General features: G+C 39.1%; 1 protein-coding gene across 3 annotated transcripts; it reads left to right on the top strand.

The window, feature by feature from the left end:
* The first annotated feature begins 971 nt into the window (after positions 1 to 971).
* On the top strand, positions 972 to 12,152 carry LOC103713780 (probable methyltransferase PMT9). Of its 3 annotated transcripts, none has more exons than XM_039131352.1 (7): positions 972 to 1,601; positions 1,727 to 1,891; positions 1,996 to 2,178; positions 2,290 to 2,884; positions 6,608 to 6,723; positions 6,831 to 7,051; positions 7,446 to 7,502. In XM_039131352.1, coding segments are annotated over exons 1-7 (1,557 nt in total). In that variant the 5' UTR covers positions 972 to 1,325; the 3' UTR covers positions 7,447 to 7,502. The 3 variants fall into 3 exon arrangements, with proteins under 3 accessions (XP_038987280.1, XP_008799028.1, XP_008799029.1); XM_008800806.4 differs by lacking the exon at positions 7,446 to 7,502 and adding an exon at positions 7,929 to 12,152 and having other exon boundaries at positions 993 to 1,601; XM_008800807.4 differs by lacking the exon at positions 7,446 to 7,502 and adding an exon at positions 7,929 to 8,656 and having other exon boundaries at positions 1,006 to 1,601; positions 6,611 to 6,723.
* The last annotated feature ends 598 nt before the right edge of the window (positions 12,153 to 12,750 follow it).

Below are 12,750 nucleotides of genomic sequence, written 5' to 3'. Positions count from 1 at the left end.
AACGTTTGACCTTTTAATATTTTACTCATAGAGCTGGCCATGCCTAAAGTCCTTTTTTCCATTTAGATTGCACGGTTGTCCACCGAATTGTTGTCATGCACTGCCGGCCGTGTATGGTCACGTCGATGATTGATGCATGAACAACCGACACTTGAACGCAACAGCATAATAAATAGCCAAAGACAAGTGCGATGTCTGCACACTCACGGGCTGGCATGGCAGCATTAGGTTGGTAGCGCAGCTAAACAACCGGCAAAATTGCAGGAATTATGGACAAAAAAAAAAATAATAACGAAACCTACGAACTAGGCAATATATATATATATAAAATAAATTACATTTTTTTTAAAAAATTTATGTTTATTGCACTCATATTTAATACTTTTTACAATCTATACTTAAATCTAATTAAACTAGTGAATGTTAATAAAATTATTTATTTTATATAAAAAAATAAAATTGTTAAAAATATATATATATTTTTTATTCTTAAATCATCCTTATGAAAATATTTTAATTATTTTTTAAACATGGGGTATTTGGATTTTTTTATGATTAACGATTTGATTATTTTTTTGTGAAGTTATGAGTTAGAGTATTAGATAAAAATTAATTTTATGATAAATTTTGTAAATTATTGCATGCAGCTCTAATTTATCTTATAATTTTTTTTGCCATATATATATATATATATATAATATAAAATTTTGGTCGGTTTTTTTTTAAAGGAAACACCATTTGATGGCCCTTGGCGGCGTAGGCTATTGGATTTCCTCTGTTTTTCTGTCGACACCTATATTCCATGACCTACGAGATCGAACCCCTCGCCCTCACCCTGTTTCCTCTTTTGGCCTGAATCCCTCCGCCACTTCCTCTACTAGATCTCCTCCACTCCCACTCCTCCGCCCGCCGCTCGCCGCCTGTCCCCATGATGCGGGCTTCGGGAGCTCTCAGGCACAGGCGACGGACCGCGTCGCGGTTGCTCGACACCGTCCCGTTCCGAATAAGAGCCGGGGCACTGGGAGAATGGGAGGGATGGGGCCAACTGCACCTAACCCCATTCTTTCCTCCCTCTAGATCGTAGTTGCACGAATCACGGAGCGGATGAAGATCCGAGTGCCGAAGCTAGTGGTCTTTACCCGAACCCATCTCACGAGTCACGACGGCCCATTGATTCCCTTTCCCCTGTCCCTCTCTCTATTGCTTTCCGCGTTTCCATCAAATCTCACTCCCCTTCTTCTTCTTCTTTTGTCATTCCCCAACTCGAACCCTCTGGTATCGGCTGGATCCAAGAGGCTGACCCACACGCACACTGAGAGGAGGGGATGAAGCCTCCGCAGCAGCAGAGGGGCAACGTCGAGGGCGTTCTCCTGAGTCGGAAGCTCTTCTCCTCTCTCCTTATCGCTCTCATCGTCTCCCTCGGCGTCGTCTGCCTCTACTATGGCACCTCCTTCGCCCCCGGCCTTCGCCGCCGCGGCCACCACCCAGCCGACGGCTCCGACCCTGTCTTCCGGGGCTTCATCGCCGCCGCCTCTGACGAGGACGATGACCCTCCGTCGTTCTCCGGAGATGCCGCCGACCTCGTCGTCAAGTCCTTTCCCGTACTCTCCTCCTCCCTGCTCACGTCAAAGATCTCATCTTTTTCATGATTCCATCTCTTTCTGTTATCAAAATCGAAATCTTGATGCCATTTTCCGGTGGGTTTGGGTCGAAAAATAAAAATTAGGTCTGCGACATGAGATTCTCTGAGCTGATACCTTGCCTGGATCGGAATCTCATCTACCAGCTCAAACTGAAGCTCAATTTGAGTCTGATGGAGCACTACGAGCGCCACTGCCCTCCCCCGTCTCGCCGCTACAACTGCCTTATCCCTCCTCCCATTGGCTACAAGGTGAGTGCTCCATTTCTCGATTCCTCCTCTTCCCTTCGATTCTTTTCGTTCTTGTTTGCTCACCCCCTCTGCTTCCCGAAACCTGATCTTTATGTGCCGAAAAGACTGCGATAGGATGGCCAGCCAGCCGGGATGAGGTGTGGAAGGTGAACGTGCCCCACACTCACCTTGCTGGCGAGAAGTCTGATCAGAGGTGGATGGTGGTCAATGGCGACAAGATCAACTTCCCTGGTGGCGGGACACACTTCCACTTCGGGGCTGGCAGGTACATCGCCCACATTGCACAGGTATGAGACGGCCTCGCCCGGTCTTAAAGTTTCCTCCTTTTTGCTCTGTTCTTTGTGTTCGCTGTAAGAATCACGACGCACATGATTAAACTCTTCTGTTTGAAACTGCAGATGCTCAAGTTCCCAAATGATAACCTCAGCGATGGAGGGAACATTCGGACTGCCCTCGATGTTGGTTGTGGGGTTGCAAGCTTCGGCGCGTACCTTCTTTCTCATAACATCATTGCAATGTCTCTTGCACCCAACGACGTCCACGAGAACCAGATTCAGTTTGCACTTGAGAGGGGGATACCTTCGATGCTCGGTGTGCTGGGCACCAAACGGCTGCCATACCCGAGTCGCTCATTTGAACTAGCACACTGCTCTAGGTGCAGGATCGATTGGCTTCAGAGAGATGGGATCCTGTTGCTGGAACTGGATAGGGTGTTGAGGCCTGGGGGTTACTTTGTGTACTCTTCGCCGGAGGCTTATGCTACAGATGAGAAGAATAGAAGGATATGGAGAGCAATGAGTGATCTCGTTCAGAGGATGTGCTGGAGGATAGCTTCGAAGAAAAATCAGACTGTGATATGGGCCAAGCCTTTGACTAATGGGTGCTACTCAAGGAGAGATCCTGGGACCATACCTCCTTTGTGTAGCTCTGACAACGACCCTGATGCAGCTTGGCATGTGCCCATGAAGCCATGCATCACGCCATACTCTAAGAGTAAGTAGAGTAGTTATGTGGTATAACTTGATAGTTTTCCTAAAATATCTCTCAATCTTACAACATAAATTGATTATCATGAAAACATTATCTTGTCAGCAACTGACAGATGGTACACCCTCATGGGCTTCTAGTTGTGCCACTGACTTTAACCCAAGAGTTCATGCTGATCATTGACAGATTCAAAAATCCGATTCAAATTATATCTGCATTTCAGCAGAGTTTTTATGTTAAGGAATGCCTTGTTACACATAAGCATCAAGTGTTTGATCTTCAAATAACTTTCTCTAGAAAGCATGCATTATCAGTGACAACAAGGTAGCATGACTGGAGTAGTGCAGTTTTTGATCAGATAATATATTATTGCTCTTGGTAGAGGGCTAATATCACGTTGAAACCCAGAAATTGAAATATTTCAAACTTCATTGCTATTGACTCTTTTATTCTCGTCTTCATTAATGAGAACCATGTCGTGAATATGCTTGGGTAAGTTATATATCCTCTTCTACATATTTGTAATTAACACGTGGTTGGAATGCAATATCTATATAATATATGTGATAGAAACTTGTGTCTGGTTTGCTTCAGATCACTGTATGTCATTTCAACTCTATCAACCAAGACCTTAGATAAATCTTCGACGTGTACATGCCTCATAATCTTCTTCTTTGTGCAAACAATTCTAAAGCGCAAACTTTATCATAGATTGCCTGGCAATTGCTGTCATGGATTAGAGTATTGGTAGCTGCAAATGCCATGCCATTCTGAGTTATGCTTGGTCATGTGCCAAGACTTATTTAGATTTTTTTTTTTTTTTTTTTTTTTTGGGGGGGGGGGTGGGTATTCAGGATTGGAAGTGTAAGCTTAATCATTAATCCCACATATTATATAGCAGACTGATATCTGCTAATGTTTTACTGGTTGAGGTGTCGGCAATAGAGAAAACCCAAACAATAAGGTTTTATTGAGTGCACAGAAGAAAGCTTTATGACTTGCATCAACAATGGATAAAGAGATGAAGACCCCATCAGCAGGATGTATAGCATGCAATGAAGTTCAAAGTAGGAAAAAGTTTGCATTTGTGTAGGAGGACCATAAAAAAAGAAGGAAAATACAAGAATTTACATTTGAAATTGTCAGAACAGATCCGGAAAGGCTCATGTTGGCGAAGTGACAGTGCTTAGTAGGGCACAATGCAAAAATGACTTGCTTCCACATGTAGGTTTGATTAGGCGTATTTGTCATTTTTTTTGGTAAGAGTGTACTGGTCATGATTATGGTGATTCTTGCATCAATGTGATATTTCCACTTATTACCACAACTTGTTACTTCAAATGGTTTCATTATTTTCTTAACAGAATTTCTCCTGAAGGTAATTCCATCTTCCTAATTTCTCACCTGCATGCCCTTTTGTCTAGGTGTCCTATACTATCCTCTGTATTCAAACTATAAACATATGGATGTACTCCAAATTATTGTTATTTTATTTTACTTTAATGATTAATCAGTGAGGAACAATAAGGAAGGATTCCAGATTTGGATAAAGCACAAAATATTTGTCCTACTTTGCAGTCTAAATTTGCTGGCAATGTATGATGATGAGCTTGCAGTGTCAAATATTGATGATTAAAGCAAAAATGAAATCAGTAGCTCTAAGCAAAGAAAACTTTGATACTTCATGGATTTCACTTGAAGTTGAATTGACTTAGAAATAATAATTGAGTGGATGGTGATTTCGCGTATATCAGACATTGAAATAAATAGTATGGACTAAAAGAGTCAAAGGAATGAGGAAGGAGAATGCAGAACATCGAATGGATATGATTTGTGTGGTCATTATACATGTTGGTTTCTGTTGCTCAGGTATGCAGTTGTGTCGGGTGTGGCTGTTTCTACAGAGTAGAAAGTAAGGATGCAACATTCTAGCTGTCCCTCGTGTAAAGCACATAACTGACTGTTGTGAACTGCATGATATTACTTTATGTGAATATGTAAAAGATTAATTGGATGTCTTAGCTATGTCCATATGTGCCAATTTCAGAGTTGGTAAGTCTCTAAATGTCGATGCTAGAGACGTAATGCAGTTTCCATATACACCCAATAAAGTAAAGTAGGGCTTTGTACCTGCCCCTCCTTTTCTCAGAAAAAGGGGAAAAAGAGAAAAGATGTCTTAGCTGTCCTTTTTGTCACGATCTGTTACATTTCACTCATCTCTTTCAAGTAGAGAGTGCCCTACCTCCACCAGGACTTCAACAACAAAAAATACTAAATTCCCATCAGAATTCATTTCTGATGGCTTTCATTGGCTCATTGCTCTTTTTGTATTCTTGCATGCATCAAGTTGCTCTTGGACACTTCCAGGCAGACTTTGATAGAAACGGATGGTTAAGCTGCAAATTAAGCTAAACCAAACAAGTATGCTTGTTGGTTAAGGTTAGTTGCTTGAGGAGTAATCAAATTTGTAAAAACATGCTAAGCTCCTCTGGTGAAGCTCTTATTCGCCAAAACTAGATTTGCCTTTAGAGTTGTTTTATACATAGAATGGGTACAGTTGTCTTGATTTCTGAGATTTTGTATGAATTTAGTTCCTCATGTTTATAAAAACTTCTTCGTCTTGCTCTTTATAGTTTTGCCTGGTGGTGTGGACCAGCTGCATAGGTTGACTACTTATCCTGTATGTTATCATTCTTAGGCCCCGTTTGGCAAAGCTTTTGGAGGGCCAGAAAGCACTTTTTGGCCCTCCAAAAGCACTTTTGGATGATATAGTGGTGTTTAGTAAAAAATCAAAAAATTATTTTGGCTTTGCCAGAAAGTTGAAAATGTCTATTTAGAAAAAGCTCGATTTTGGAGCTTCTTCCCAAAAGTGCTTTCTGACCAATGTCAAAAAGCTATTTTGGTTTTAATAAAATTTTTCAGATGACTAAAATACTCGCCAACTAATCTCATGATTACATCTTATATTATATCATATCATATCATAATATATTATTATACTATAAATATAATATAATATAATAATTAATTAGTAATCTGTTATATTATATCATATTATTACATTATAATAGTATAATATATTATATTATTATAGTAATACATAATTATAATATAATATATTCTTAGATTTTATTATAAGCATAATATAACATATTATTACAATCATAATTTTATATTATTATTATAATAATAATAGTTATATTATGATAATATAAGATAATATGATTATAATAATATTATATTACATTGTAGTAATATTGTACTATTATTATGCTATAGTATTTAATATTATATTACACTATATTATAATAATAATATAAATAACAATAATAATAATTTAATATGTGATAATATGTAATATTATATTGTATTATACTCTACTATGCAACGCTATGCAATATTCTTTATTGTCATTTTATTATACCAAAAGCACTTTCTCATTACCAAAGATATATTAAAGTTTCGCAGCACTTTAGAAATATAGTTATCAAACAACAAATAGCTTTTTATAAAAACTCTACTTTCAAAAGCTCTACTTTCTGAAAGCTCTGCTTTTAAAAGCTCGAAAAGCTCTATTATCAGCAGCAATCCCAAACAGGGCCCAACTCATCAACACTCTAATGCCATCATACTGAGTACTTGTTGAAATTTTTTGGGGAAAACTTTGTGATGGTTGTTCCATTCCTACCATTTCTAATGTTATGAAATATATATTTTTTTAATTTGGAGAAGAGGTGAATAGAGCAAAAGGCAGTGAGCTGGTTCCATGGCCACAGAGGCTTACAACACCGCCACCTCGGTTGGAGGAACTTGGTATCAGTTCTGAGAATTTTATTGAAGACAATGTAAGTCCAGGATGATTTAATGCTACAATTGTTTGTTTGTGTTTTTAAAATAATTCATGAACCATCACTTTTCATTTTCTGATCCTGATTTTCATCATTTTATGCAGGAAATATGGCATTGGAGAGTAATGCAGTATTGGAAGCAGATGAACTCTCAGATAGCAAAGGATTCTTTTAGAAATGTAATGGATATGAGGGCAAACCTTGGTGGATTTGCAGCATCCCTTGCAAATAAAGATGTGTGGGTCATGAACGTTGTTCCTGTCAATGAATCTAGCAAACTGAAAGTCATCTATGATCGAGGTTTACTTGGGACTCTTCATGACTGGTATGCATTTGTGCATGAAAGAAAAATGATCTAATAACATATTTTATATTGTTCTATGTCAAAATAAACATATTTATATGGTAGTTATTGTCCCAAAACCTGATAAATTAGCTGAAATTTTTAATTACCTGATAAAACCTGATGATTTTCTAAGAAACTAAATTGTGAGTCTATATGCAATCACAATGTCTTGAAGCAACACTGATGAACACTCACACAGAGAAGCATCAATTCTACAAATGCAAAATTAAGGATATGTAATTTTGATCATGGTCTACTAGAGTTTAAAATGCCTAAAAACAAGAAATTGACTTTTGAAGATCTGAGACCTATAGGTTTCAGTATAGGTAGAATCAAGTTTTTGTGCTCTGATGAATGGCTTCTCTTTACTCAGATTCCTTCAATATGACTGGGGGAAAAAAAAAGAAATCTAAGCTGATGACAAGTTTGCTCAAATGGTCTGGTTTTTTTCATCATTTTGTTCGTCTTACTTAATATTTTGATTATGGTAACAACATTCGATATTCTTCTTCATATTGTATAGGAATACACAGACACAAGCAAATGTTAATATTTTCATCAATGAAAAGAAAATTCAAAACATCTGGAAGTACTTGACCGTAGTGGTGTTATTTCTGTTCAAAAGAACGAGGGAAGTATCCAGACATGAATTATGCTTCTAGACATGTTTCCTTGTATCTATCAAATTAGTTCTATAAATAATTCCTGTCTGGGCATTTTCAACTTCATGCCATGTGCAATTCTCAAATGCTTGTGTGGTTTTCCCAGTTATTAAATTTGAGAATTGAAGTTCTCATTTGTGTATTTTGTTAGTGCATGCCATTTCTAATTATGATTTCTTGTTATCCAAATGCAGGTGTGAGTCCTTTTCTACATACCCACGTACCTATGATCTTCTTCATGCCTGGCTTCTGTTCTCTGAGATAGAGAAACAAGGTTGTAATTTGGAGGATCTTCTCATTGAGATGGACCGGATGCTGCGTCCTTCTGGCTTCATCATTATCAGAGACAAAGTTCCTGTAATAAATTATGTTCGGATGTTCTTGACATCATTGAAATGGGATCTCTGGTCGTCGGAGGTGGAACCAAAAGTTGATGCTCTGTCTTCAGGTGAAGAAAGGGTTCTGATTGTGAGGAAGAAGTTGTGGAAGGAGGGTGATTAAATATTGTAGTGTCTAAGACATAGTCAACATGTTGCTTTCCTTCTTTTTTTTTTTTCCCTTGTTCATGTTCAGGGACTGGGTGGGAGGCCAAGTTACGCGAAGCGCTTTCTTATATATCTTACGGCCTTAAGGTTTTCCAGAGACTGAGTGGCTGCCTAAGTTTGAAAAGGGCCTTGCTTCCCTATATATCTTACAGCCTTAAGGTTTTGTAACCGTTGCTGCATTGCTCAAGTGTATAATATTACTTTGCAGTGCTTGTCAACTTCTCATAATTATCTGTAGTGTAGTAATATAATGAATGTAACAAAAAGTGTAACCAAAACTCAATTCCTTATCTTCCATTGGTGATATTGTAGCAGTTGAAAGTTTATGTACTATTTATCATTCAACAAAATAGACATGTCTGTTTTCTGTTATGAAAGTCGTATATCGCGGCAAGATAATCATGTTTGAGTTTTACACTTCAAATACTGCTTATTCTTGTTGTTTTTTCTTTGTTGTTCTTTTAGTAAAAGATTTGTGTTCAAACTTCAAACAAATGCATCGAAAGTTATTTGTTCCTGTATTGTATTTGCATCAGCTTTGCAGTAGGAAATTCTTTTAGAGTTTTTTATGCCATCTGTTACGAGGATTGGGTGAGTTCCTGTGTCAGACTATGGGCTATGGCACACTATTCTGATGAAAGGAAATGCAAAGACGGAGCCCACAGCTGCATGTTCCAACGTAAGGACGGGGTGGTGCACTTGCTTCTGCTTCTATGCGTGAGCCTTTCTCTTGATTCACTATTGCAAGCTTCTCCTGGTCATACTAGAGAAGATGAAGGTCTGGGTTCATTGGCAAGTAGGAAATTACGAGTGAATTGATTCACAAGAATTGGGAGCGATGGGACGAGCAATTGATTCACAAATGTATTCTCTTCTTGATGCTGAATTTATTACAAAATTCTTTGTAGCACTCATCTTCTTCAAGATCATATTATACGGCATTCCGTCTCTTGTAGGCAAATTTTCGGTTCAAAGTGTTTATCATGTATCATGAAATTCAGAGAGTTCGGCTAACAATTCATCAAATAAACTTTTTATTTTTAGAAAAAAAAATTCATCAACCATATTATTCTAAGCACGGCTGGCAGCTCAGGAAGGAAAACCTTTCGCGGGATGCGTCTTCGTGGAAGGGTGCAGATTTTTGTGAAGACGCTCATGGGCAAGACAAATACGCCCACGAGATGGAGAGTTTCGATACTATAGACGATGGGAAGGCAAAGATACAGGACAAGAAGGACATCCCACCAAATCAGAAGCATTCATTAATGCCGGAAAGCAACTTGAGGATAGTTTCGCTGGCCCTTCACTCTGTCCTCCATCTTTGTGGTGGTAGTGCAAACTAGAGCTTTATGCTTCCTATCAAGTACAGTATGTTTTGTCTGGCTGCTTTTGTGTTGTACTCTGTTATGGTCCAATCCTATGACCTTTTTATGCTAGATAAATATAGCCTTTATGTCTATCTATACTCTGAGATGTTGTCATTGAGTTTATTTTGTTATCCAGGCCATGCATTCTTAACAGGGAAACATTTTGATAGAATAAACTAGTTTGTAGTTTTACTTTTGCTAATGAACTAGCTTGATGCTATTGCTGTGGTGTCAGTGGCTGTGAGATTCCAAACGTGAATTTGTTATTTAAGATGTTATTTTTATAACTGCAACATGGAGTGCTTCTGTTTAGCTATTCCTTTTTACTAGGCTGCCTCTTTTCCGAAAAGCTGCATCTTTTGGGTCAATAATCAATTTTTTTTAATCGTATTATAGTTTTTTTTTTCCCCATGTTTCCCCGAGGTGTTGGAAATTTCATTCTTGTTGCAAACTATTGCTTCTTATTTTTGCCAAAGAAGACTTTCCGGTCTTCTGATTTCATACTTTTTCTGCAAGAATTTTCTTTAGGACTTAAAAAAGATAGCTTGCCTTGCGGTTCCAATATTTGTTCTGTCCATCTACTTGCCCTGGATGCTTTTGGACATTCTCAGGATTCATGCCTCTCTAATTTGATCGACTTGACATTACCAAACCATCCTGAGGTGTAATTGCTCCAAACTGAAGCATTTGGTTGCCCGAACATGTCCGTTCGTCTCTCTCTGTTTGCTGTTATGAAACTTGTTTCCTGGTAATCGCCATGGCAGACTTCACTGTGAATTGTTAGGGCCAGTCTATTTTATTTACTATCTTCAACTTGCCATCCGTATCTCCATGAAAGCCATCATATTAACATGTGCCCTTCCTTTGGGTGCCCACTTACCGAGTTGGCAATGTACAGTGCCTTCACTTTCTTCGATTGGCTTTGAGTCGGGTTTTGGGCGTGGTCGTGGCTCATGTTCAAGTTTGGTTTTTGGCTTAAATGAGTTAAATCTCTCTCTCTATTGATGTTTCTCCTTCTCTTGCTCTCACTCAATTTATTTATTTATTTATGGGTTACAAGTGCTTTATCTCTTTAGCGAATCACAATCATCATGCATGCTGAGGAGATTGATAGTTTTTTTTTTTTTTTTTGCTAAAGCAGGAGATTGATAGTTTCGCCCAACAAAATGGCCACCTAATCATGACTCTATGATTTTTCGATCTTGCGATCCACGTTAGGTTAAAACTTTGATTAATACTTATTTACTCGGTCCAATTAAAAAATCTTCGACCCAAACCCAAATTCAAATCAGATTGGGTTAGATCTTCAGATCGGATCAATTATTACCGCCTCTAATCTCGATAGAAAACAGTTTTTGACGATGCAGCTGCGATGAATTTCAACTATAAATCCTTCAAAACAACAATATCAACTACAAGAGACCTCTTCGATCGCTTCGTCTTCATATTCTAAATTCATTTTCCGGTCTTGAGATTGTTGTATTTTGACAAGAATAATCTCAGACATCCTTGCAACAGCACAGGATAATATGAAGTTTTATATTAATTTTGCTTAATTGTAGAATTCCCTTTGTGCGATAATATAATAAAACATAAAATAAAATCAATAAAAGATACAGAAATAATAAATCTTTCGTCCGGTGTCGTCGGACCGCTGCGCCCCTCCGTGGTCCGCAATCGAACGTCCTTCGGCTAGATCGCACCCTCGTCGCGTCGAGGTTGCGGCATCAGCGGGGCAGCTCTCCGACGTTCTCCTCCACCACGTCCGGTTGCCGGCTCCTCCTCGCGCCTTCCTCTCCCCCTCCCCTTTCCCTCTTCACCATCCCCATCCCGTTTTGGCGGCGAGAAAGGCGGAGGCTGAGGATGCCCTTTCATGGTGGCATCTTTAGGTATGGGTGGTATCGGACGTCGACGGCGCTGAAGGCCTCGGTCGGACCCTCTCCGGTCGGCTCCGGACGTGCCGGTGCCCGGACGAGAACGGCATCGGGGTTGCTCTAGGGCTCGAATCGAGGCTTTCGGTTCTTGCGATCAGCTTCCGAGCCCTGGCCTGCTTTTTATAGGCAATTTCTTGAATGATGCATTCAATGGTGGATGGTTCGAGACACTCGCACGCATTCAACACCAAGGTTTCAGGCAGCCACGACTCACGCGGCCGTGCATGCATTCCCCTGGATACGCCCCATGCTGCAGCCGCCAAAAGTGAGTCATTCTCGAACATTCCGGTGGTGGTGATAATGATGCGCAGCTAAATTGGATAGATATGAATTGGATACAGTAGAATCTCCTGGATGCTGATTTCATATGCTTGTTAAATTGTACATACGCTGCTTTTATGTGGAAAGGAGCTGGCGATGGTTTAGCAAATCTTTTTTGAGATTTTTAACCGGGCATTTGCTGCTAAGAGTTGACCAAATTGTTTGTGCTTCATAGAGTTTATGGAAATGATGCCCGTAGAAATTGTTTGTGGTCCTCTCATATATTGCTATTTATAAATTAGTAAACAAGACATCATTAGGGTGACAAGAAATTTTTTCCCCCTTTTTTTCTGTGGATACTTATCTACCATCCTCTTAAATCCACAAATAGATCTGCCATCCACTTTTAGTTTAAAACCTTTTTTTGTTTCTTTTTTTAGGGTGGGGGGAATGTGTCTGTGCGTGTGTAACAGTTGGGAAAAGATCCTGAATTATAAATCACTGCTCTTTGTTCTGCTCGTGAACTTAGGGGAATTGGGCGTCACTTCGTTTGTAGAAGAACTACTGAATAGAGACGACTAGACAATTTTATGAAAAATTAATGTAGTTGTTTCATAGAAGTTGAACCTCCAATACTTAAACATCAAGAAGAAAGACCTCAAGAAAGGTATGAGATTATGATCGCAAGAACATTGATAATGATGATGATGATGATAGCTCTGATTGGACCCTCTTTGGCGGGGACCAATTATGGATGATGTTTGGGCATTCGGCTTCTAGGTCTAATGGCCGGTGCCAAGGCCTCTGGTTCTTGGTTGTGCTTTCAAACCCTCGATTGATTTTTATAGGCATTTCTCAATGATGCATTTATTATTGAATGTGAAGGTTCGAGAATCTAGGTGAACGCAT

Source organism: Phoenix dactylifera, chromosome 11, assembly GCF_009389715.1.
Source record: "Phoenix dactylifera cultivar Barhee BC4 chromosome 11, palm_55x_up_171113_PBpolish2nd_filt_p, whole genome shotgun sequence".
NCBI lineage: Eukaryota > Viridiplantae > Streptophyta > Magnoliopsida > Arecales > Arecaceae > Phoenix > Phoenix dactylifera.
This window is presented reverse-complemented; position numbering and strand designations above follow the sequence as displayed.

Coding starts and splice junctions, on each gene's coding strand:
- LOC103713780 (XM_008800806.4), top strand. CDS start 1,326: ATGAAGCCTCCGCAGCAGCAGAGGGGCAACGTCGAGGGCGTTCTCCTG. Junction 1,602..1,726: donor TCGTCGTCAAGTCCTTTCCC/GTACTCTCCTCC, acceptor AATAAAAATTAG/GTCTGCGACATGAGATTCTC. Junction 6,724..6,830: donor AGAATTTTATTGAAGACAAT/GTAAGTCCAGGA, acceptor CATTTTATGCAG/GAAATATGGCATTGGAGAGT.